The following is a 24,794-nucleotide window of genomic DNA, read 5'->3' on the forward strand; positions in this document are numbered from 1 at the left end:
CCCAAAATAATTTAAAAAATATGATATATAATACCACTGAAGCAATTCTTTAAAAAAGCTAAGCCCCCAGTATTGTTCTGAAACATATTTGGTGAGCAGTAGATGGCAGCAACAATACCAATAAGATTCTCTCTACCAGAAGAGGAAGAAGGAGGAGAAAGAAGAAGAAGGTGTGTTTATAAAAAGGGTGTGTTGCTACCTCTTATATACAGTCTATGGTTGCTACTGTTGGAGTGACTCTGAGGCAATTACAGGACACAGTTTCATATGTTGTGAGCTTAGAATCGAACCAGGTTTACTACATTGTTCAGGTTTGTACTTGTTAACTTAACTTAGTTAAATCTTTTTTTCAGAAAAGTTCTAAAGTCATTAATGGTGCAACAATAGCTGTTAGCTAGTCAACTTAAGGCTTGTATTCTGTTACAGTTACTGTTGCTCACTTGAATCCTTGAGTCTGTGTCTAAACATTTTTTTTAAAATGCAACCACTATAGCTGCCTGTCAGGATGACTCAGTTTTCCCTCATGTCCTCAGTCTGGTGAGATGGAGATGCAGCACAGCAGCAGCAGCAGCAGCAGCAGCAGCAGCAGTGTGACTGACATTCAGCAGCTGTGGGGAAGTTGGACCACCATTCTGAAGCGTTTTCATGATCACCCCAAGGTAACACAAAAACACCATCTGTCAATACCTCTTTATTGAGTTTGAGTTAATTGAATTTATGCTCACAGTTAAACAACTGAATATTTTGTGACTGCGTTGACCTCCTCCCATCTTTCTCTCTTCAACAGGTAGCACAGCTGAAGAGCACAAGACTCGGGCAGTACCTGAGCAGCCACCCTTTCTTTGCTCTCACAGTGTTGCTGTTCAGCGCCTTGGCTGCACTGCCTGTCGGACTTTTCCTCTCTTTTGCTCTTGTGACCTGTATTATGTCGGCAGTAGGTTTTGTTTTCTTTGAAGGTATGTGTAATCATGTCAAAATCAATTTTCTAAAATATACTCATCTGACAGTACTTTAACCCATTTGTGCCCAAAGACTAAGACAAAAATACCACAACATTTGTTCTGATTGAAGTTTTGAAATCTGGTACGGACATACTTTGGCTAAGTATTTAACAGTACTACTTTTAAGTGGTTAGATCACAAAAAAATCACACTTTTATCAATAGTTTAAGTCTAATATATGCTAATATGTCTTTATTAAAAGCTTTCCATATGAAATCTATTTTTTACACTACGAATGTGTGCACATCTTTGATATTCAACTTGTTTTGAGTTTATAGATACCAAATACTTGACTGTGCTCCTTGTAGTTTCTGAGATACAGCCATTTTCTACTATATTCATACTATATATTTCATCTTTGGGCACATGGGATGCCTGTTTTGTACTAAAATATAATTAAATTTATAGAAATGTACCCAAAGATTAAATATTAAAAATAAAACTCAATTCAAAGTTTCAGTTGCACAAATGGGTTAACTAACAACTTATTTCTCTGTGTCTGTCAGTGTTTCTGTTGTTTGTAGGAGGGCTGACTCTGCTGTGTCTGCTACCCGGCATCGCCCTTTTCTCTGTCATGGTTTCAGTCATCTTTAATGCGCTTTATATCACCGTCTCCAACATCCTTAACCGCTATTACCCGCATCTGAGAAAGGTAATGTACTGAGGAATCGGTGTGTACCTAGGACTCAGAGTGTATTTTGAACAAAAGATGACCACCCATATGATTTTATATCACTGTTTCAACCACACTTGGTGTTTTTCAATGTAAGCTCAGCCTTGAAGATATAGCCTATATACAATACACCTGATGGTAATCTATAGTCATCAATACCATGATTAATTAATTAATTAGAGTTCAAGAGTACATTATATTTAAAGCTGCATCTGAAACTTGGAACGCAGTTGGTCGAAAACGTCAGTGATGCAGTAAAATCAATGAAGTTTTGTCAACATCTCTTCTTAAATGGGAATACAGTGTACACATATTACCATCTCTGACATTATTTTCACATTGTATTTTTTATTTTCTTCTCTGTTGTCCTTTATTCTTACCAGCAAGGTAAAGTCCAGGAGGAGGAGAGTGAATGTGAAACTTCACAACTGAAGGAAATGTAGTAGGTTGATTCTTCAAATGACCCTTCAAATGCGCTGTATGTAATAGATTTTCTATGCACAAAGACTCTCTGATGGTAACTGTATGTCTAAGGCCTAAATATTACATATTTTTCTAAAATGCCTGTCATCATCTCTATATGTAGACATTTTATATAGGTGAATTGTGTGAATTATGTGTGAATTGTGACCTAAAAGTCAATACATTTAGCTCTCCAATCATACTGTAGAATAGGGTGGAGCAATCTTCAGCAGGAAACCCCCTGTGTGTAGACCACCCAAAGTCAGTGGCAGTGTTTAAACCAGACTGTAATATGAAATACATAACATATAAAGACTGAAATAGGGTTCGAAAGGTGGGACAGTTTGATTGGCCTAATGTGGAACAGCATAATTTTTTGCAATAACAATGGTTATTTACAGGGTTTTAGTCTTCTAATGCACTCTTTTAAAATCCTTAAGGTGAAGGGCAAATTATACTCAATAATTGAGGGTGGCTGCATCTCTGTTTTGTGGTTCTATAAGTATGCGTAAAGGTATTACCCTTGCCTTTTTAAAGTCAGATAGTGTTTGAGTTCAGATAGATATTCATAGCAATTTAATAAAAATCCTTCCACTTAATTCTATGCATATTATTGATTATTCAATGTAATGTATTTCAGATCACAATGGCAAAGAAGAGAAGTAAGGCAGGCAAAAAATCAGGGAAGGAAACTGAATCAGTGGAGGCAGGAAAGGATGAGGGGAGCAATAGAGCAGAGATCTTCATCAGGGGGTCCGGGGCCCCTAGGGGGTCCGCAGAGTCACTGCAGGGGGGCCTCCAAATTATTGTTAACTTTTTGAAAGCTAAAAAAAATTTTTTTTAAAAATTGAAATGTCTTTACATGGATCCAACATATTATTAGCAAATATAAAAAATGATGATAGGCTCACTGGCCTATAGGTAAAGGTAGTCACTAAGGTAACCCTCCACTGATACAGTTCATCCTGAGGATTCACTCTGCCACATGTACAGTATGTTTATCATTAAAACATGATTCATAAAATCATACCAACAAATATGTTAATAACTTAGTATTCTATGTACTAAAAAGGTATTTCTAAAGGCTGCCCACACGTTATTGTAGGCCTAGCTTATTATGCAATCTAATTATATACAACATGTAGTAGGGGGGTCCCTGCTCCGTCTCTCTCTCAGTTAAGGGGTCCTTGGCTTAAAAAACGTTGAAGACCCCTGCAATAGAGTATAGACAGATTGTTGAGGATGGTGGGGTCCCTTAGCTGAGGCTGTTGGCCAGAGCCTGGAGCGTTCCTAAATCCACTCTCCATGGGTTTGCGCATTTAGCTTTGAATGCTATTGACCTGAGACGTTTATATTACATGAATTAAGATAATTTAGGCCTTTTAACATTGTCCCACATTTTGGACATGCAGATTGTCTGAGACAACTTGGTACTAAGAGTACTGATATATTTACCATTTCTTTTATGAGTGTGATCTTTCTTTTTTTTGGTTTGATTAGGACACATCCTGGGGATTTCAGAGTGGTATTGAGTGTGTATTTAATGTATTGGCTTCATCTGAAATGCAAACAATGTCCCACATTTGGCTAATTCAAGAAGAATAAAATGTCTACAACAGCCAAAACATGAAACAACTAACCTTTCAATTGCATTAATAGCCATATACGGAAGACTTATTTTAGTCTAATCCAAACATTTTCTATATGCACTATGCACATATCTTGAAATGGTGGCTGATTTCAAGTATTAGAGAAAGAGAAAAATGTTGCCTCATGGCTGTACAGTGTAGTTAATCCAAATGCACTATTCTATTTAGTCTGAAAATGCCTGTGTACTGTATGTTGTGTATGTCTGCAAATATCTGATGCACATGCCTATTAGGCAAAAAAAATCACTACAAAATAACTGTTACATGTGTGTTTGCTGTTGTAGAAGAAAATGAATTACCTAACAATTTTAGTCAAAGGACCATTTTTAAATTGTAATTTAATTGCAAATCTACTCAGATAGTTTTGTGAGTGAATGTCTTCTCAGCTTTTGTTATTCTGTTGCTTCCTGTAACTTTGTATAGAACCCTGACTAGAAACTCATTCTGGTCAGAGAGAATCCTACAGCTTCTTGTGAGCTTCTTTCTCCACTGCGCAGTGAATAAAACTCATCTGAACCAGCCATTGAATTGGACCTGAGAAAACTTTTTCTTCTACACTGTTAACTTTTAAAGAGCACAATGTTGTACGTTTGTAATGCAGCTTTGAATAAATCCTTATCAGGATAAACAGTTGTGCTGGTCTTCTGTCCAAACAGAGATGGAGAAGTTCCTTGGTTTTTAAAACAATGTATTTTGGTGATCGTTCATCTGGTAAAAATGCAGTCTAATGTATGGCACACACCAATTTTATTTATCAATATGGTATACTGTACAATTTTCTTCATGAGATATCCCTTGTGTTGTCTTCCCCTCAACCTTGAAAAAAACACTTTTTTTCACAATTTGTTTTTGCTTTTTCCAATGTTTTAATTTTTTTCTTCTACACATTTCAGCGCTTATTTCTACGTCCCATATTTTCTGATATAAAACAAAAATTTAAAACGGGTCAATGTGACCCGAAGTCAACACAAGGGATATCTCCATGTATTACAACGGATTTGAGTTGGGGAAATAATGGTTATTTTATAATCTTCAAATGTTGTATTTATAGTGCACTTTTAAAATACAAAGTCCTTCACAAAGCAGCAAAATAAAAGACAAGTCATACAATCATCACAGCTTTAAAGAAAACTGATTAAAAAAACATTTGGAGTTTAAAAACCTGTATAGTGTGGGTAAGAAGAGATTTTTTATTTTTTTTAAAGGAAATAAGAGTTCAAAGGAGGTTCAAGTACAAATAAAATCAGGAAAGGCTCTCTGATAAAAGTATGTTTTAAGAAGGGACTTAAAGGAGACCACTGACTCAGCTGACCTAATTTCCTCGGGCAGATCGTTCTAGAGCTTTGGAACCCTGACTGCAAACACTTTTGGTTGGAATAAACAGAGTTTACTAAGCACATTATGATCTGTGTATTACTGGTCATATTTCAGAATTTCTCACCCGCACGGAGCCCCCCCGCAGAAGCACACCTCCGCTGCTCTGCTTCTCTGTGCACTGGCGCTACGGAGGGAAACTAAACACTGTTCATCTTAACACATACAAAGATGACACAACCCTTTAAGTACCAAAAGTGTCCCTTTAAGTAAGATATAAATGCAGGGCTTTTACTTTAAACAGCATCTTTACAGTTTGGTATTAATACTTTAACTTAAGTAAAGGATCTGAATACTTCTACTCTACCACTACTCTCCATAGTATTAGTAATGGTCAAAAACACAATGTACTTAAAAAGTTTTGCTTCAAATCTGTGCTTGCGTGATATAAATAATCAAACAGCGACACAAGAGTGTGATTCTAATAAAATCTTTAATGGAGGCGTTATCATGCACAAAAAGTTGAAATAATCCTTTAGGAATGACTACTTTGAAAAAAAAAATTCAAAAGTTAACAAGAGGCCTGTAAATTTAATAAAATGCACCCATTGAACACCTTGATCACCTCTACTCAATAATCGATCAGCACCATGTCAAATCTGTTGAACTGTTGACACTCCAGCTATACAGTTAACAAGTGAAATGTCACAACTAGTCAAAGTGCTATAGGATCTCATGCCAAATATCCCTATTCAGTCATTCCTTATTGCTTTACTTATGACATCATAGATTTCTACCTTGAGATAACCGACAAGTCACTGTTTGAAGGTGTTCATGAGTTTGTTATTGGGGTGCAATGCTGGCAGAAACAAAGTTTGTGCTCCATCTACATCCCAAATGTGATGTAGCATTGTTAAAAGATTGTGTGAAATCTATTTTAAGCTGTAGAACAATTTATGTATTTTTTTCTTCAATACAGTAAGCTGAAGGAAAAGAAATTCAATAAACACATGAAAAGGTTTAATTATAAATGAGATAGCCACCATTTGAAAATGCTGACATGTATGTCCAAAAGATTGCTGGAATTCAATTTATTTCATGGGTTACTTCTTAAACCTAAGGTGAAACTAAAAATCCTCTCATGAGTTCTGCTTACAAAATTGTCAGATTTATAGAAGTTAAAATGTTTTACAAAACGCATGTGTGTGTTGGAGTGAAACTGTTGCTGTTGGCATCTTTAAATATTTCCATGAGAAGGTACATGTATTACAGTATAGGCAGACAAAAAGAAAATCCAAAAGTGAGAAAAGAAAAACTGTGCCAAAGTGGACATAATCCTCATCAGGCACTCAGATACATTACCTCTTTAGTCTCACTCAAGACTGTACATTGTGTATTCATTACCAAGTTACCAACAAGGTACTTCTCGGAGTCGACCCGATTTGTGACATTATAAAAAAAATAAAAAAACAAGCGTATACACCTCACATGTAGAAAAAAAAAAAAGCCTTTTCTCTTATTTGAACAGCAATGAAAAGAAGTTTAAGGCAAGATGCTGAACACAGAAATCCAAAGGTTGACCTAGTATGATTTTTGTTCAGCTCTGGTGTTTGTTGGCATTTACCAGTTGTCCATCAGCAATCATCAAGAAGACTAGTGTTCCCCCCCCAGATAGTTGGCGCTCTGCCTCAGGCATCTTTTGCTGTAGGTCACGAGATTACATCATGTGATCTCCCCACCACCCTGAGTCTGCTGGGAGTCTCCATCTCCTTCTGTAGGTTTTACGCTGGCAGGCTCAGCTTCTTGCCTTTCAACACTGAGGGGTGAGTTAGAAAGATAGACAGAAACCATTACTAGGCCGGTACATGTTCATTTTGCCATACATTATTTACACCTCTTTGCTTTGATTGTTTAAGTGTCAGAGTTTCCAATTTTTTAAGGAGCTTTGAAAGTGGAATTCTGTAATTTGTGCTCAGAAGCATGATCCGGTGGTGTGAACCAAAGCCCTTTTCAATTAAACACAGGAACTAAACCGTGAAGATTAGGCCATTTAGACCAATGAGAGAATTTTTGTTATAAACAGCTTGCTTGAGACACAATTTTCACACATAAGAAATAACACAGACGTGTTGTTCTTCGTAATTTACCATCATGTTTGAATGGCTGCAAGATGGACACGCAGTGGTGAAAAAGGAGACCGAAAACTCCATTATGTCTGCCTCCGAAATAGACAATCTGCTGAGTGTTTTACGCATATTTATTTCTGCTTTACAACATAAAAATGAACGGCAACATAACTTTCTTTCGGTCTTTTCTGGGCCTTTAGAAAATACTACCCAAAGACTTTTTGGGCAAAAGAGAAACTGAACCTAAGACTCTACTTTGTGCGGTGGAAAGGCAAATCAATGTGTTCCAAAAAACATTCCTGGAAAAGTTTGTGCGGGGGACACTGGCAACAAGTTGTGATGTTATGTGCTGTGCCGAGGCTTCGGAGCATGTCAAGCATTCCAGGAAGTTTTCAGTGAAGCGTGTACCGAGGTATGCATCGATTTTGACCAATGACGTCACTGATGACGCCCAAGGCCCGAACGCAGGAATTATGGTTTCTGAATAAAACGATTGGTCTCCCCTCTACAAAAACATTTCCTCGACTAGATGTTGGCCCCAAGAAAACTACTGTATTGAAGTTACTGTATAGAAAAAACTGGCTCAAGTAACTGACAAACTGTGATGTCCAAGATTTTCTACATTGTTATTGTTTCTAGACAAACAGTGCACTAGTGTAAAGTTTTGGAAGCACTATGATGTGTTTGAAGATTATTAATAGTGAAGGAAAGGTCTTGACTTTACTCACAAGCAATTTCTTTCTAATGCGAAATATCCACAGTCATGGTTTCATGGGAAAAATTAATTCTGAAGTTCAACCGATGCTAATATGCGGCTTCAGCAGTCTGGGTTAGCCAAATTAAGTGTGCATTTCTAAATTGACTTGTCTTTTTAGCACAAAATAAAAAACTTTGTGTGTTTCCTGGGACAGTGTTTCATTGTTGAGCAACTGTGGACAGTAATACAAAGAGGGCTTTTGTACTAAAAAGATCACTTGATTGATGAATTCAGATTGCTTAAGCCTCATATTAGCTTCAACTGAACTTTAGAATGAGGTTTTACAGGGAACAGGGACTATGTATCTCCTACATTGAGGTTACTTTCAGAAAGGATCACTTCAGGGTCAGTGTGGACTGGAGGAATGATAACCAATAACTCTTACAGCATACATATAAGTATACTCTGTTATTTTATTAGTTTTGATCTGTCTAACGCCACACTGGATGATACCACTAGGTAACCCACCTTTGGTGACATAAAGGTAGAAGAAGTCACAGTAGAGGACAGTCTGGACCAATCCGGCAAAGATAGCGATCATGTCTAAGAAGCCTTCAAAGTAATAACGCCAGATCCAGTTGAGAAGATAGAGGGCCCGATACAGGCCCAGGCAGAACAGGTAGTGGGTGGTGATCGTCTCTGCCTCGCCAGTCTTGCTGATCATGAAGAGCTGAGGCAGGATCGCCACCGACTCCAGGTAGATGGAGAACGTCCACAGGATCTGGAGACAGATACATTTAAATGTGCAGGATTACAAATATTTTTTGGGAAAAGGAGTATCAGAATCAGAAATAGATTTATTGCCAGGTAAGTAGCACTTACTAGGAATTTGCTTTGGTTGATGGTGCATACATAAAACCAATATTATAAAATAAACAAACAAGAAATAAATACAGAAACAAAAAACACATACATACATATAACTATTTAACATTAAGAAGGAAAAAAAAAAGGCTGTATGGTTAGTGCAGGATGTACAAAAATGTAGATGCTCATTCATACTACAGTAAACGTGATGTGATGTTTATAGCAGGATGCTCTTAGTGCTCAGCTCCTTTTCCGATGAATCATGTCCCGCTTTGACAACAATACAGAAGGTCGAACCCACCTCCATGAGAGAGAAGTTGTGGTTGATGAGAACAGCAAGACCCCCGACGGGAACAACCAGGAACTCCACTCTGAAACTGTCATGGTTGCCATCGTAGGTTGCCCTGAACTTCACATAGATCAGGTAGACTGTGGCGTACGCACAGCCGATGTAGATCAACTGGTAAACAACGCAGAACGGACTGTCATTAAAAAAGGTACTGGGGAGAAATATGGGACTTGTATGAAAGGCTGCTGGTCAGAGCTTGGACGTGACTGGTGTCTTACCTTCATGCTTGTGTTATAGAGGGAGATAAAGGAGGTGAGCAGATCCAAGTAGCGAGTGGTGAACACTACAGCAAACAGGATTTGGCTCTTTCCAGAGATACCTTTAACAGATGTATCAAGCACATTTAACATTTATGTAGTTTGGATAGAGTATGAATCAAATGCTTTTCCTTGTTGAACGGTGACATCTACTGGAAACATGATGAATATTTATCTGGAAAATCAGCAATATCAGTCCTTTTGGACTTGTTTCATTCAGGGTTTCTGCAGGTTTCACCAAGTCAAATTTAAGACTTTCTAAGACCATTATGAATGAAATTTAAGACCTATATCACGACATTAAAAACAAAAATAAAAAACGGCAGATGTCAGAGTCAGGAAACATCATCTGAAACAATTCTCTGATTTCCTCATTCGCATTATAGGGCTGGTTTCTAGTCACCCTGTGGAGGACCCAGAGTAAGGTTGAGTTTAAGGGCGTTTTCACACCTACCTCATTTGGTCCGAACCAAAATTGCAGGTGAGAAAAGGTTCCTCGGACCACGGTCCGGTTCAAAAGACCAAATTTTGGTCCGATTAAAGGAGGTGGTCTCGGTCCGGACCAAACTGAACCATGGTTCGGTTCGTTTGCAGTATGAAAACACTTTTTGGATGATACGGACTTTCGGACCAATTACAGGAAGCTCTGGCAGGCTATCATCATTTTATAAGACCGGGGAAGCTCCTTAAAGAATAACTCAGTGCTTACGTGTATGTGAGAGAGAGACTGAATGTGCTCAGAGCAGACAGCTGTCGGCTATCAGAGAAGAGAATAAATCAGCAGTTTACTTGTGAAGTGGTAGTAAATATACAGCATAGGTTTCAGTTTGTATGTGAATTAATGCTGCAGCTCCTCAAACCCCAAGTAAAGTTCCCGTGTCTTGCTTCTCAACAACACAACAAAACAAAAAGAGCCGTCAAAAAGTCTGACAGAGAGAGGATACGAGAGGACGGGGAAGCCCGTCTACAAACCAATCAGTTACAACTGTCGGGAGACGCAGCGCACATATGTGATGACGACAGGACGTAGTTTTGTCACGTATAGATCTTTAGTGCACTTGCATAACTGCAGTGTGAAACCAAAACGTTCCGGATCAAATGTATACAATGAAACAAAAACATGAACCTTGGTCCGGACCTTGGTTCAGACTTTCAGGTGTGAAAACGCCTTAAGACTTCTTAAGGCCTTACATTTTGATTTTGAAATTTAAGACTTTTTAAGACACAGCGAAAACCCAGTTTATTGGCATAACGAAATTGCATGTATAGTGTCCGGTATTACAGTCAATCTTAATTAACTAATGCTATCTTAGTGAAAATGCACAAACTGATAACCTCTCAGGTTGGTAGGCACAAGAGCAACTCAAGTGCATGGACTTTTGTTCTTGAACTCACACAGTACATCAAACATAGGGCATCATGAGAAGACAAGAAGTGTGTGTACAGGTTTCTCTCTGGGTCTGTATGGACCTCTCCCTGATCACAGTCACAACAGAGTCTCTTACAACATTATGTTGGTTCCAAGGACAATTACAGGCAGAGATGAACATCCCTCACACATCTTTCCCTGACCTTTACCATGCCTGAACATTACGATTTTAACTTGCAAATAAGCTTAAGATGCTTTAAAGGGATAGTTTGGATGTTTGAAGTGGGGTTGTATGAGGTACTTATTCTTAGTCAGTGTATGATCTACAGTAGAAGGCGGTCAGCACGCCCCCAGTTTGGAGAAGAAAACATTTTCAGTTTAAATGTACGGTATATTTAGAATATTTTTGCCGTTTTACCTTGCCGTCAGACAGCCCTTGCTGCAAACAAACTAACTGATCGAGGCAGCAGTAGACCAACAACTCCCGTGTTCTGCAAGGTAAAGTGACTATTTGTCAAGGGAGTCGGCTGGCTTTGAAGAAAGCATAGAAAACTGCTTCAGTTTCCTGTCAGAAATGGCTGTTGGATGGCAAGGGAAAGCAGTGAAAATACTCTGAATATAATGTAATGATTTTTTTAGATGTTTTCCCCCCCCCCTAAAATACATTTGGCACGGTCCACAGCAGTACATTGCTTAGCTTCTGTGCCAGTACTCCTGCCTTCTTTTCCAAACCAAGGGGGCCGCAATCTACTGTAGGTATACACTAACTATGGAAAAATACCTCATACAACCCCACTTCAAAAAATCTTAACTACCCCTTTAAGATGCATACAGATCCACACTGGGCAGCAGTGAGGTTATTGGTTTGAATCTAGCAGATTTTCTGTATGGAGTTGTATATTCTTTGGGTCTGTGTGGGTTTCCTACAGGTGCTACCGTTTCCTCCCACAGCAATGCAGGTTACAGTGGCTTGCATAGGTTTACACACCCATGCTAAAGTTGACTAAAAAGAGGAATAAAAAAACATCTTTTGGAAATTGATCTTAATGCCTTAATTAAAAAACTTTTCCAACCTTTAAGGACAGCAATTTTCTTTGTGAATGAATAATGTATTGTAAATAAATGAATGCATGTTCTTCCTTAAATTACAGGGGGGCATAACATACTATGCATCCTGATAAAGTTCCCTTGGCCTATGGAACTTTATCAGGATGCATAGTATCCTGGATCCATGAAATAACTGGCCTTTAAAAATAAAAATCTGACTGCCTCTATGGGAATTTAACATATGGGTGTGTATATTTATGCCCCCTGTATTTTAAGGAAGAACATTTATTTATTTACGATATATTATTCATTCACAAAGAGAATTGGTGTCCTTAAAGGTTGGATTTTTCCACATTTTTTTTTAATTAAGGCATTAAGATCAATTTCCAAAAGATGGGTTTTTTTTTAATTCCTCTATTTAGTAAACTTTAACATGGGTGTGTAAACTTATGCAAGCCACTGTAGGAGTGACTTTTAGTCTGAGTGAACTGTTGCTTGTCTGTATGTCAGCCCATTGATAGCCAGACGAGGTGCGGAGGCTAGAGGCCCCCCGGAAAGTATAAGCGGGTCCTGGTCCTCCAGGAGACTGATCTAGTGTTTTCTCAATCTTTGCTTATACCCTTTTTCACATCATCTGTTATCTGCAATAACTGATTCCTCCTCTCTTAGCATCTCTGTCTCGATTATTCTTCCCTCTATGTGAATGGTATCCTGGAGTTTTGCCCCTGCAGTGTTTGTATAGTCTGTCCTTTTTCCAGGTCTTAATGGTACAGAGAAGGTTTTGGGGTCCTACCAGTGCTTGGCAGCACTCTGACGTTGATCAATATTTTCTCTGATCATATTCTTAATGTATCTGTGCACCACATTACCTAATATTGTCATTCTTGCTCTCAATTGTGTAATTGTACTGTTGTTATTTCTGTCCACTATAGACAACATCTATTGCACGTATGTCTGTTGTGTAAGACTACGCTTTTTGTAAATAAAAATAAAAAATAAAATCCCATTAAAGTAAAATGTATGAGTTGTGATTTTAGGCTATAAAGTTTACAGATTATGGATTAATGGATTTTCTAACATAACTCTCTGTAATAAACATTTTAAATTCACTGTATAACTTTGATGTAGATACAACTATGTTATATCTAACCATGTTAGCCTCAAACAATAGAGAAACACTATCAGCTCTTAATTGTAACCTCAATTAACTTTTACCAATCCCAGCACTTCTCCTCATAACCAAAGTAGTATCCATCCACATCTGTTTCCTCTTGACTGCACACCAGAAATTACTCTTATCTCTGTGGTTCAAGGTGTGGTTTAGCATCAATACATAACACGTGTTATAAGAGCTAGAGGAATTAAGCATGGTAAAGGTAAAATAAAAAGTAACACTTTAGCAGGTTAGCTACTACCGCAGCGCATTCTAGAACGCCACGTCAGAAGCCAGACCAAAAAAATCGAGCACCAAACTTCAAATTAAGAGAGCAGGAGTGAATGGATGAGTTATGTGTAGAGAAGACAAAACCAACCGGTGAACCTGAAGGAAAAAATACACTGCAAAAAATCTGAATAACTTTGTATTTATTTGCTCATTCATCTACTAAGCAGCAATGACCCAAGTGACTACTTCAATCCGTAACGTAGTTTAGCTAACATGTTACAACTAAGTTTAACTCACATTGGCAATCCCAACAAAGTTACGTTATCTGATGCTGTGCTACATTGGGACGTTATTGCCTCTAACTTTAAATAGGTAACGTTAACTATATATTTTCAGTAACGTTAGATATAGTAGTAACGTTAGACTGCTACTTGAAGTGATGGAGGTGGAGACAGCCGTTTCCATTTGTTATCAGCTAACGGTATTAGCCTAGACTCAAATGAATGGGTGGGAAACGTTAGGATGTAGCTATCGTTAGCTAGCTTGGAAACTAAGCTAAAACGATTTTAGCAATTTAAAGAAAGGCAAAGTTAATCGGTGACGTTCGAAAAACAATATTGTAACATGTGTAATAGAAATATATAGCTTTGGCTCACCTGCACATGACCTGCTTTTCCATATTTTGAGTAGCAGGATGATGATAGCAGCCAGATGAGAAAGGTCCCCTGTCAGTCTGAAGACGTTCATTGTTGCAGAATGAATTAACAGACACTAGCCAGGAAGCTAACGGTGATGTAAATCGTTTCACACCTACTGCTGTCTTATGTTAAATATTCCCCTCTTCAATTTAGCAGCAAACCGGGCTGCAGGCTTCACGGGATTGGAAATATGGCGAGAGTGCAGGTCGACGTGGAAGGGGGCGTGAGAAAACACACAGAGACAATTGGATTGGACCAAAATCTGACTGACAGTACAAGAAGATCCAACGAGCTGGACGAAAGGGAGTAAAAACTTTGCAAATGAGGAGGGACATTGGGTGGGACCTATGGGTGGGACCAGTGCTTTAGCAGTATTTAACTATCAGCACTGCATAAAATGGCCTAGTGTAATGGGATAGATGATTATTATAATTATACATTATTCGGGTTGTTATTAGCGATGCATTAACATGTAAACATTGGTCCGAGGTCGTCGAGGTGGAGCTAATAATTCTAGCAATTGTATACTGTTGGGTGGTGAAATCTGAGACAATTCTCCATATTTTATAACAACCATATAATCATCATTGTTTTTGTATGTAACATATGAATATAGCCTAAAGTAGCTAAGAATGAAAACTGTCAAATAAACATGATGGAGTAAAAAGTAGCCCACATTATTCTCCTCTGAAATGTAGTGGATTAGAAGTTTAAAGTACAGTAAAATATAATTTACAAGTATCTCATAATTGTACTTAACCCTACCAGCCCTAAGGTTATTTTTACAGTTCATTGTCCGTCTGGTTTTATTTTCTAAAAAAGCTTGTAAAACATCAACCCTTTTGTCTACAGTCAATTTATGAACATTTTTTTTCAGGAAAAACTGGGCTATTAGAATATTTGTGCTGCAGTGAGGTCACTTGAATGTAAAAAAAGGTTGTATGACCTTAAACCGAAGATGTTTTCATGTATTCCGGCTGTTAAGACTTCAGTTCAAATAAAATACACTGAGATTTTGTGAGGTCATCAAACTACACAAACCAATTAGAATGATGAAGGTGTAATCCTTCTTTCCTAGATTGCGCCAATATTGTCAATGCACGGAGATGATAGTACACGTCATTGGCGATTTTAGACCCTTTTTAGGGGGGCTCAAGACCCCCTCAATTTCATCTCAGCCCCCCTAAAAATTATAATAATAAAAAAAAAGTGCTTCAAGTTAAGAGTTTGCTAACTTGTCTGTTAGTGACAGAGGACAAACAATTACAGGTTCAGAGGGCTTGAAACAGGTTTAATATCCTGTGTTGCTCTCGCCAATGCTATGTACCTGTAACCCCGTCAAGGAAAGGGTTAACAGAAACATAGTTTTGGCTAATCGGAGGTGGTTGTGCCAGACTCCCGCCTTTGGCTGAGTCTCTATCTAATCTGTCAGAGGGAGAGCAGGAATGCGGATGTGAAGTTTAACGTTCGTAGTCCCCAGAGAAGAAGTTGGTAATTTCATGGCGCAGATTAGAACCCAAATTGAAACGTAAGCAACAAAAATTGCTGAATGTTAGAACATTGTGTCAAATTGGTCGTTATTACTGTGACTTATAAAGTGTCAGGTTTAGTTCCATCATAGTGTTAATAGTGGCTGAGCCCCCCTAAAGGTCTGATCTTAAGCCCGAGACACACCAAGCCGATAATCGGCCGTTGGACAGTCTGGCGAGGTCAGTGACTTGAGTCTGTTCGGTGTGTTCCGTGCCGTCATCCGTCCGAGGGGCCGTCGGCCTTCATTTTGGCCGATTTCACGTTGAATCGGAAGGCGGGCACTGCCGGCAGTCGGACTCAAATGACCCATCTGATTGAGTGCTAACCTGGAAACGAGGAGCGGGATGAGCGTGACTAGAGTCTCTCAAAATCTGACGAAAATCTTTTAAACTGACCTTTGTCGATCTGAAATGAAGACAGATTCAGCAACTGCATGGCCTATTTCTCGCTTAAAATGTTTTCAGAAACACATTTCGGTGATCTATTTTAGTACAATATGAGATCGTATTCTGAACAAGCCGCCATGACAGTCTGTCTTTGAATTTCCGGAGAAACCAGACCCACGTGACATGTTCGTCCAATCAGCTGCCAGTTTTCATTTTTGGGCAACAATACAGATTAGCGCCGCCTGCTATACGTTATACGTTATGGAGACGTATGTGTTCCGAGGCACTTTTTTGACCAACTCGGGGAGACTGATCAGTCCAACTGCCTTTTCTGCCGAGGGTCGGCCGTCTGGTTGGTGTGTCACGACCTTTAGAATCGCCCCTGGTACACATCATACAGAAAATGTGGTTCATATAAGGCATAAACAGGCAGATGAGGCTACTTGTGGTTTCCCTTTATAATGACACACAATCTTTCAGTATTCAGTGTTAAATCTATTTGCACTTGATATTATAAATGCCATTGTTTTCATGTTGTCATGTTTGTAAAAATCCAGTGTTACCATTCAGCTGCGAAAGACAGGAAAATAAGAAGGAACTAAGTGTTGAGGAAGTGCAATATACCCACTTCCCGTGTTGTCACCCATTTAGAAAGCCTCATGTGAGGAATAACGAGATCATTCACAAGCTGTCAAGCCTCAGACATGGATCGGTTGTTTTGGTTTTCTCTTCTGCTCACCTACCTTCCAGTAACAGGTAATATGTCTTTGTTAGCATTATATAAATTAGTTATTTAAGGAATAAGATTTTCAGGGAATTAATTTTTCCACTTATGAAATATAAATTATCCATAGTAGCTTCTGTTCAACAGTAGCTCAGGGTGTTTTCTGATGCTTTTTGGGCTACTGAATGTTATAGGCTATCCATTCAATTTCTCTGTTTATCCATTCCAGAGAGTATGAAAAAAGAAGAGAGCTGCTTATTACAGCCTAACAAGATGATCTGGCGGAAAACAGGACAAACTGCTGTTGTCAATTGCAGTTCACATTGTTCAGCCAGAGACCTGCGTTATCAGTGGTTTATTTTCAAAGAAAACTTCCACCTTCATCTCAACCTGAATAGCAATTCTCTCAAGTACAGCCTGGACGGAGCATCTTTAAACATCAAGTCACTTGATGCTAATGACAGTGGGATCTACTACTGTGCTGCAGTATCGAGTGGACCCCCAACAGCCGGCGCCCAGCATGTAGGGTTGGGTACAACTCTTGTAGTGAGGGGTAAGAGTCTGATTTTGAAGGTGAGGCATATATGTTTATGTGTTGATTGAGATGGATTGGGACAGAGCTTTTGTTTTGTTTTTTAGAACAAATTAAAACAATGGCGAGGCCCATTCTTCTGTGGGTATCATTTGTCCTCTTGGCCATCTACAGCTTGGCAGTAGTGACACTTATTCTAAAGAAGGTAAATTACTTCGACATATTTATTTTAAATGTTATGCATATTGTAAGATCTTTCAGAGTTTATAAAAACAAGACTGAAAACTGAAAATGTATTGATGTGAAATGTACCTGTTCCTCTCTGTTCTAGCATGGTTGCAATATGAGCATCTGCAGAAAGAAGTGCAAAACTGACAAGGTTGTAGATAAGTGTATGTTTGTCTGTTTCAGTTTGTGTTTGATAATGTTTCCTAAATGGGGAAAATCCAACCGAAGCAAAAAATAGGAACAGGAACCAAGGCCTCTGTGAATTACTGGGCAGGAAAAGGCTCTTACAACACCACAAATGACAAAGCATTTGCTAACTGGCTTTTGTTAACACACCCATAAAATAGAAATCTCCAAATAGCTCTGTTTCATAACAAATTTCTTCTGAACTTTCCGAACAGAATAATCCAACTAAAAAAGCACAATTCCATGACGTGCTACAAGAAATGTACAGCAGACGGAACTTGGACAAAGGCAAAAAAACTGTGGGCAGAAACCGTTCTCAAGCTGAGGTAAATCTTGTTGTAGCATGTTCTGGCTAGATTTAGTCAGACAGATTGAGTGAGCATGGAACTTCTGCATAGCTTGTGTTACAGCATGTATCTATTTTTAACATCATTTTCACATAGAATTGAATGTTGTTGCAGGCTGCAAGCACAGAGTTCAAGAGCTCAACTGATGACGTCTATCAAAATGTAAAAATTCCACTGCCATGAAACACCTGATGGTGGACGTTGTTATGTGACAGAGGAGATGAGCACATCATCAAAGACTGCAAGTTAGTAATTTGCTTGCTTACCATTTCTCATGAAGTGAGACATAACAACCACAACAAAGGGCCTGAGTTTTTCAGTTTCAGCAGTGATAGACAGACAGCACTCTGTTCAGGTGTTTGCAGTTTTATCTACATTATGTCGATTGTAAAACCACACTAGTGTTGACCCAGAAAAAAAAGAAGAGAAAATCCAATCCAATACAGAAATGTAGCCAAGTCACATCATTTTAATCCACCGATTTCGTTTCTTCCATATATTTGGGATATTAGAAAGCTACAGGATAGAAAAAATAACTTGTGAATTGTACTTTCAGGAATAGAGAGTAGAAAGAAGCACAAATAATTCAGGAAACACAAATGAGCAAATAAGACTGTTAGAAGACACTGTCAATTCCCTTGAGAGGATTCAATATAATATTTTGATAATATATCAAGATTATCTAATTATTGACTAACGCTTTTCTCCACAAATAAGGAAAGCACAAACTTGTATCAACATTCTGGGCATAGTTGTGTACAAACTAATCAAATGTAATCAAAAACCTTGGAGTATAACAGAAAATGTAACATTCAAATATAATTTCATAATAAGTTGATCATTATAAACAATGTAATGACATAAAAGACACATTACAGATGCCTTTACATATAATGCAGTAAAGTTTATGGTAAACAAAGCAGAAGGTTGTATTTTTGGTGCTGGAGTAGAGTTTGCTCTAAAAAAAATCATCATCAACTTACAGTAAGGCAATATCTCAACAACCACATGTTTGTGAGGCATTTTGCTGTGTCATATTCTGTACAATGACTTCTATATATATTTGTTCACTGCAAATACCAACATAAATAATCCAACCAGTTAACATTAAAATTTACTTTATAAAGTCACAGTGGATCTTTACATGTTTTTTTTTTACACATTATAGGCTGTGATATGACTTTTTTTTGACTCATACTATTCACTTAAACATCCTTTGTTCAGAGTCTGTGTGCATTCTTCCCTTTCTGCCTCCAATCTCCCATATTTAAAAAGGGGCTGTACTCAATATTCAGAACATTAATATAGCAGAAAAACAAATATTTGCTATGTAAAGATATAGTGGAGTAATGGCATCCTGAGCAGAGAAGGAAGTCACACTCCCTCTGTGTGTGTTTCAATCTGACCTTCTCTGTTCTTTGTAGTCTGAGAGCTGTGTGGAGGCAATCCCAAACCAATTTGTTTTCTGAATATCGAGTATAGTCCCTTTAAGCTTAAATGGTGTGAGCCATGTTTTGACTGAAACCACTGAAGCTCTAATGTTACTCAAATACTGGTTATAAGTCACAGTGAAAGTGTCTGTAAAAGGCCCAACAGTTGTAGATGCTGTAAAAGCATCACCTTGATTTACTGCATTCTGGAGCATGGCTGGAATGTAAGCTGCAATTGGTAATTTTGCCCATGTGTACAATAAAGATGATGGCATTTACTGCACTGCAGCCAGTTATTCGTATTTGTTTTGTTTGGTTAAATGTTGTGTTTTGTTATGTATGTGAAACAGTGTACATCTTGGGACGTAAGACACATTTGAGAAAAACATTTTGACAATAAAAGTGAAATCAAAATCAAATCAAATATTTGTGATATTTTTCACCTTGTTTCTTCAGGTAAAACGAAGCTCAGCCTATTATTTACTTTAATGATGATTGGAATTAGATTTCAATTAGGCGCCTGTCAACCAACCTGGGGCCCAGGGGAAAAAACTGAAATCCCAACAGCAAAATATAGTGTAAACAGGGTTCTTACAGTGCTTTTAGTCTTTCTCTACTATCCACAATTCAGATGGATATAACAGAATATGTTGACAAAAAAATACACGTCTTTTTTGATAGTACATACAATACCACAATGCCCTTAACCAAAATCGACCATGGAATGTGAAAGTCCATTATAAAAAAAAATCCAAATTAATGCTCTTTACATTTTTGTATCTCGCTTTCTGATTCCATATGGTGTAACTGTGCTTCTACAGAAGAGGTAGTCAGTCTACAGTAAGTAGCCATTTAATGTTCAGCTTCTGTCTTGGTTCAAGAGCTATAACATTTAGCTGCTAACACTATTTTTATTGGATCTTATTTTTAATGGAAGACACCCACTCCTAATTTCAACTGCCAGTTGACTGTTTCAAGATGCCACTCAACAATTTCTGTAGCAACCTTTCCATTTACATTCATTTTACAAGTACAGTTCCTCCATTAAGAACAAACAACAGTTCAGGCAGTGACAGTGACAATCAGTGACTTGAAAAAGATATTTACACATTACTTTTAACATAATCTCATACTTAATCAATAACGAATTTTCCCAAATCCCAGCTGAAGAAATATCAACCAGCTCACTTTGAATGCTGAAAATATTGAAGTTAGCCGTCAACGTACTTTATGTCAACTGTGTGACTGCTGCGCATGGAAAACGGCCTCCACGCAAGGGCTTGCAGACCAGCGACACACATGGGCACCACACACACCAAATAGAACATGACACTGTGGAGGCTCTCCGAAGCGCTGCAAACAAGGAGGAATTTTGTTACAGACACAACATGCATTCATTTCTAACTGCAGTGATTTAGGTGTCACCATTTCGCTTGCTGCACACTGTTATGACAATAATATGCAACTGTAAATGTAACAACCTGAGCACGTTAGGCAGATTGTTTATAATAAAAACAAGTGTTTAATGTTTTTAAGCAAAGTGAATGTCAGACCTTCTTTACGCATTTCTAACAAATGCCTGTTATTGTTTATCAGATTGCACATTCAAGTCTTCAGCCCACACACAACATATACTGCATGGCAACTATCTGACTCCAAAAGCAAATATTTAATTGGCTCTGCATTCATGAAATTATATTACTCTATATCTATATCACTCTTAAGCAGTGATTGTGAATTGTGAATACATTGTGAATGTATTTAGTTGATGATAAACTTGGTGGGGATAAAGGAACACGGTTGTTACTTAAAGGTTTCTGAGCTTTTAGGGGATTTCTGTGTAAGCATTCAACTTTGCTGCTGTTAAAGCTAAAGTCATCACTATGGCATTTTGCATCTACTTCAATACAAATGCTTATCTACATAAATTGTCTGTAGCTGGACCTCTTATAATATTATTATTTTCCCTCAGATTGCAGTGTTTACTTTTCATATATAGGGCAGAAAACAAAAATTGCTTGATATTGAATTAAAACTATTGTGTCTTGGATTTTAATAGTTGCCGATTATACTGATCAATGAATTATTCATACCAATCTTACATTAAATCCCAACATCAAGTTTTGACCTTTAATTCGAGAAAAAGCAAGAAACACTGTACCTTGGATTTGAATCCCTTCCTGCGTCTTTCAGCTGTTCATATCCAAACTGGTTGAGGATATTGAGAACTATCATAGGTGCCAGCGACTGAGCCGGCTTAGTGAACAGTGCATTCGTCCCAAACACCATGGACGAAAGAGGGGAACTGCAGAAGGGGTAGGGGGAGGAGAAAACAGGTTCAAATACTATATCACCTGTCAAATAACAGCAATATGTTTGATTATAAATTAATAAAAACACAACTTCGTTAGATACATCTGTATATTTGGCATTGATGTTCTTTTTCCGATGGAGAAGTGCTGTATATTTGTATGTGAGGAATGACTGAGTTTGTGGAAATATGCTGCTAATCATATTTGTTTTACCTGCGCTTGTACTTCTGCAAGTCTGTGTCAATGATGTCAGCCAAAGGCAAGCCAAAAAGACTGAAGGCTGCTTGGATTATGATCCTTCATAGAAGATAGAGAGTGAAGGTATAATTCAGTCAAAGTGGAGTGGTTATATGGTGTGAATATAAATAAGTGAAAGAAAGTTACTAGTCATTTAACCTCTTACATGTTAACGGTGAGGAAAAATGCCAGGATATAGTAGTGCTGAGGACCGAGTATGAGCATGATAGCTGCCATTGCAGCCTCCGTGTAGAAGGTGAAGAGGATGATCCTGTAGTAGCCAAGAGTGTGGAGCTGACTCTGACAGCTCAATACTAACAGCTGGGATGGAAACAAGGGTTCAGGAACTACACATAAACACAAAGTAGCATATTATAAAATAGTGCATCAAGCATTTTCTCATTGGTACATTTGGGTGCTTTTACAGAGCTCTGACATCTGAATGAGTTTGAGAGCGGGCTGCCAAAAAGCACTGTATTCATGCTCTATGTTGTAAGTAACAGTCAGTATGGTTGTTTGAGATAATGGGAGAACAAAAGGACACAAGCCACTGAGGGACAATACCTGTGGACAGATGAATCCCGCTCCGTACATAATGCTCTTGGCCAGTGATGGAAGCACATCTGGAGGAATCAGATGCTCAGCAAATATCATGGTAAAATTATTGAAGAAAGCTAACATAAAAACCTGGAAGAAGTTCATGAACACAAAAAGCTGGAAGTCCCTGTTGCTCATAATTTGCCACGTCAAAGATTTTAACATGGAGAAGGAAAATGCTGATTGATGGGATGTCTGGTCATCAGCATCATCTGCATCTAAATCAGGACCTTTGTTATCAAAGCGGCTCTCACTGTGGAGGCCCGTGTAGAGCATGCAGCCACAGCTCAAGATAGCGATCAGCACTGTGAAGGCTTGGAAGGACGCAAAGTCTTCCATGTTTCTGGTCAGCACACCACAGAAGAGGACACTGGAGGAACCAATGAGAGAAGCTACCTGAGAAATAAAAGGGAGGGAATATGAAAATGATGGGCAGTTACCATGTTGGCTTAGGGGCATTCAGAAAAAAGATGGCAGAAGTGTTTGGTATACAAAGTCCTTACCTGGCTGTACTTTACAAGTCTTAGTCGGCTCTGATGGTGGCTGGAAATCTCTGCAAACAATGCACACTGTGCCAGCAGCACAAAAGTCAGCATGCCGTCAAAAGCACACAGCGCCACCATCAAGTGCAAGCCGCTCAACCAGTCACCAGGGGCGTAGGTCTGCCATGGGAACCAGGCTAGAAGAAAGGCCAGCGAGTAGAGGGGAGCACCATACAGGATGGAGAGACGTCGCTGAGAGCAGCAGGGCACCCTGGAATTATCTTGCATGTAGCCAAAGAGGGGGTCATTGATTGCATTCCACACCATGTACACCACCTGCAGAGATAGGATTATTGATTAAAGTGTTTTAGGTATTGCTCAACAGACTGTTATTGTAGCTTGTTCCAACTTCTCATATGTGAGGGTTTGCTGCTTTTCTCCAATTAACATAATTGTAAATTGAGTATCTTTGGGTTTTGGATAGTTGACCAGACATCTCCCCACATACTGGGAAATTGTAATAAGCACTATTGCCAGATATTTTATTGACTAAACAATTAGTGATCAACCATAAAAATAGTAAACAGCAATAATTAATCAATAGTGATAATAATAATAAGTTATAGTCCTTTTTCAAAGGAAAGTGTCCCAAAAAATGAATGACGTTGAGATTGAAAAGGCTGATAGTATGCAGGGGCATAAACCGATCAGAGGTGTGATGGTCCGCCAAAAACTGCTCTCTGTGTTCTTGATTTATAACCAAATCCAACCCTGTTTCCACTGGCCGAATGATTGCAGTTTCTACCTTGTCACTGACAGGTTATGTATGCCTTATTTATTTGATTCATGAGGCTTATATATATGACAAATGATTGCCCACCTAGTACTTTTTACCAGATAAAATACCTTTAAAGGGGGTAATGCAACCCATAAAAAGCACCTGCCAAAAAGTGATTGCAGCTCCTACCTTAAAGGTTGTTTCTGCCTCAAAATGACTTGATTTCATTAATGAGGGTTGTATTTGACAGATTATAGCCCACCCAATACGTTTTACCTGTTGAAATACTTTTAAAGGGCCAATACAACCAGTATGCACCAGCTATGACCACCATAACAGAACTGGGCAATAAAGCTGAAAACAGGCTGCCGCTCTGCTGAAAGGCAATCCGTTTTTGGCAGATGATATATATATATATATATATATATATAAAAATATAATATTATTTTGTGGCCTACCATCAGCCACTTTTCGATCTCAACGCTACTGGAAAATGTCACTTTAACTCTTGACTACAGCAGTGTTTTACTATTAATTATTATACGTTACATATGCGTTTGAATCATAGACTGTATAATATGAATAATATATACAGTCTATGGTTTGAATACAGAATATGTCAAGATAAAATACTCACTTGTGATTGGTGAAATGCTCCCTCTGATATCTTGTACTTATTGAGAAAGAGTTTGACATAGTAGAAGCTAAATATGTTGTTTATCATGGCAGATCCCAGTGTAGTCATGGCATAAGCCACAGCTGCAGGATTGAGCCCAAAGTTTATCAGATGTCGGACTACGATCATTTTTCCGGAGGTAGGTTTGTCCTCCACAGCCATGACAGCTAACGCAGTTACCTGTCTAACTAGCTAGCTGGAACGAGGAAGTGTTGTCGCTAACTATGTTACGCTGTTGTTATTTAGCATTGCTAAAAAATGACTGCTAATAGCAAAAATAGTGAAGTTGGTCAATATTCCAGATCAAAAACGCATTCGGTAATGTTACTGAGCTTGTTCTGGTTCCAGTTGTCAGATGTTCATGTTGTCCACATGCAATGATGTTACTTTCCGTAAAACAGACTTACTAAATGTTTACTGACGCTGTGTTTAAAAAAAAAAACACAACTCAATTTC

The 24,794-nt window shown here is 38.3% G+C and overlaps 4 protein-coding genes across 7 annotated transcripts; 2 read left to right on the forward strand and 2 right to left on the reverse strand.

Moving 5' to 3' along the window:
• Positions 1-224: 224 nt before the first annotated feature.
• LOC116059311 (lipid droplet assembly factor 1) lies at positions 225-4,413 on the forward strand. 2 transcript variants are annotated; one of them, XR_004896268.1, is made up of 6 exons: positions 225-311; positions 534-659; positions 788-956; positions 1,508-1,653; positions 2,058-2,350; positions 2,577-2,795. XR_004896268.1 is itself a non-coding variant. In XM_031312304.2 (6 exons), coding segments are annotated over exons 2-6 (492 nt in total). In that variant the 5' UTR covers positions 225-311; positions 534-542; the 3' UTR covers positions 3,638-4,413. The 2 variants fall into 2 exon arrangements, 1 of the variants encoding a protein (XP_031168164.2); XM_031312304.2 differs by lacking the exon at positions 2,577-2,795 and adding an exon at positions 3,637-4,413 and having other exon boundaries at positions 2,058-2,116.
• Positions 4,414-5,573: 1,160 nt separating this feature from the next.
• LOC116059310 (ER lumen protein-retaining receptor 2-like) lies at positions 5,574-14,122 on the reverse strand. The gene is made up of 5 exons (XM_031312303.2): positions 13,852-14,122; positions 9,357-9,457; positions 9,091-9,249; positions 8,451-8,703; positions 5,574-6,915 (listed from the first exon to the last, which is right to left on the reverse strand). The coding sequence occupies exons 1-5, from the start codon at positions 13,940-13,942 to the stop codon at positions 6,881-6,883; spliced, it is 639 nt and encodes a 212-aa protein (XP_031168163.1). The 5' UTR covers positions 13,943-14,122; the 3' UTR covers positions 5,574-6,880.
• Positions 14,123-16,435: 2,313 nt separating this feature from the next.
• si:ch211-139g16.8 (immunoglobulin superfamily member 6) lies at positions 16,436-19,548 on the forward strand. 3 transcript variants are annotated; one of them, XR_004896213.1, is made up of 7 exons: positions 16,440-16,565; positions 16,763-17,086; positions 17,173-17,270; positions 17,397-17,444; positions 17,695-17,805; positions 17,941-18,091; positions 18,133-19,548. XR_004896213.1 is itself a non-coding variant. In XM_031312301.2 (6 exons), the coding sequence occupies exons 1-6, from the start codon at positions 16,514-16,516 to the stop codon at positions 18,007-18,009; spliced, it is 708 nt and encodes a 235-aa protein (XP_031168161.1). In that variant the 5' UTR covers positions 16,436-16,513; the 3' UTR covers positions 18,010-19,548. The 3 variants fall into 3 exon arrangements, 2 of the variants coding, with proteins under 2 accessions (XP_031168161.1, XP_031168162.1); XM_031312301.2 differs by having other exon boundaries at positions 16,436-16,565; positions 17,935-19,548; XM_031312302.2 differs by having other exon boundaries at positions 17,941-19,548.
• mfsd13al (major facilitator superfamily domain containing 13a-like) lies at positions 18,974-24,792 on the reverse strand. The gene is made up of 7 exons (XM_031312298.2): positions 24,300-24,792; positions 22,906-23,220; positions 22,370-22,798; positions 21,972-22,126; positions 21,782-21,865; positions 21,418-21,561; positions 18,974-20,609 (listed from the first exon to the last, which is right to left on the reverse strand). The coding sequence occupies exons 1-7, from the start codon at positions 24,498-24,500 to the stop codon at positions 20,468-20,470; spliced, it is 1,470 nt and encodes a 489-aa protein (XP_031168158.1). The 5' UTR covers positions 24,501-24,792; the 3' UTR covers positions 18,974-20,467.
• Positions 24,793-24,794: the final 2 nt, after the last annotated feature.

This window comes from Sander lucioperca, chromosome 21 (genome assembly GCF_008315115.2).
Source record: "Sander lucioperca isolate FBNREF2018 chromosome 21, SLUC_FBN_1.2, whole genome shotgun sequence".
Lineage (NCBI taxonomy): Eukaryota > Metazoa > Chordata > Actinopteri > Perciformes > Percidae > Sander > Sander lucioperca.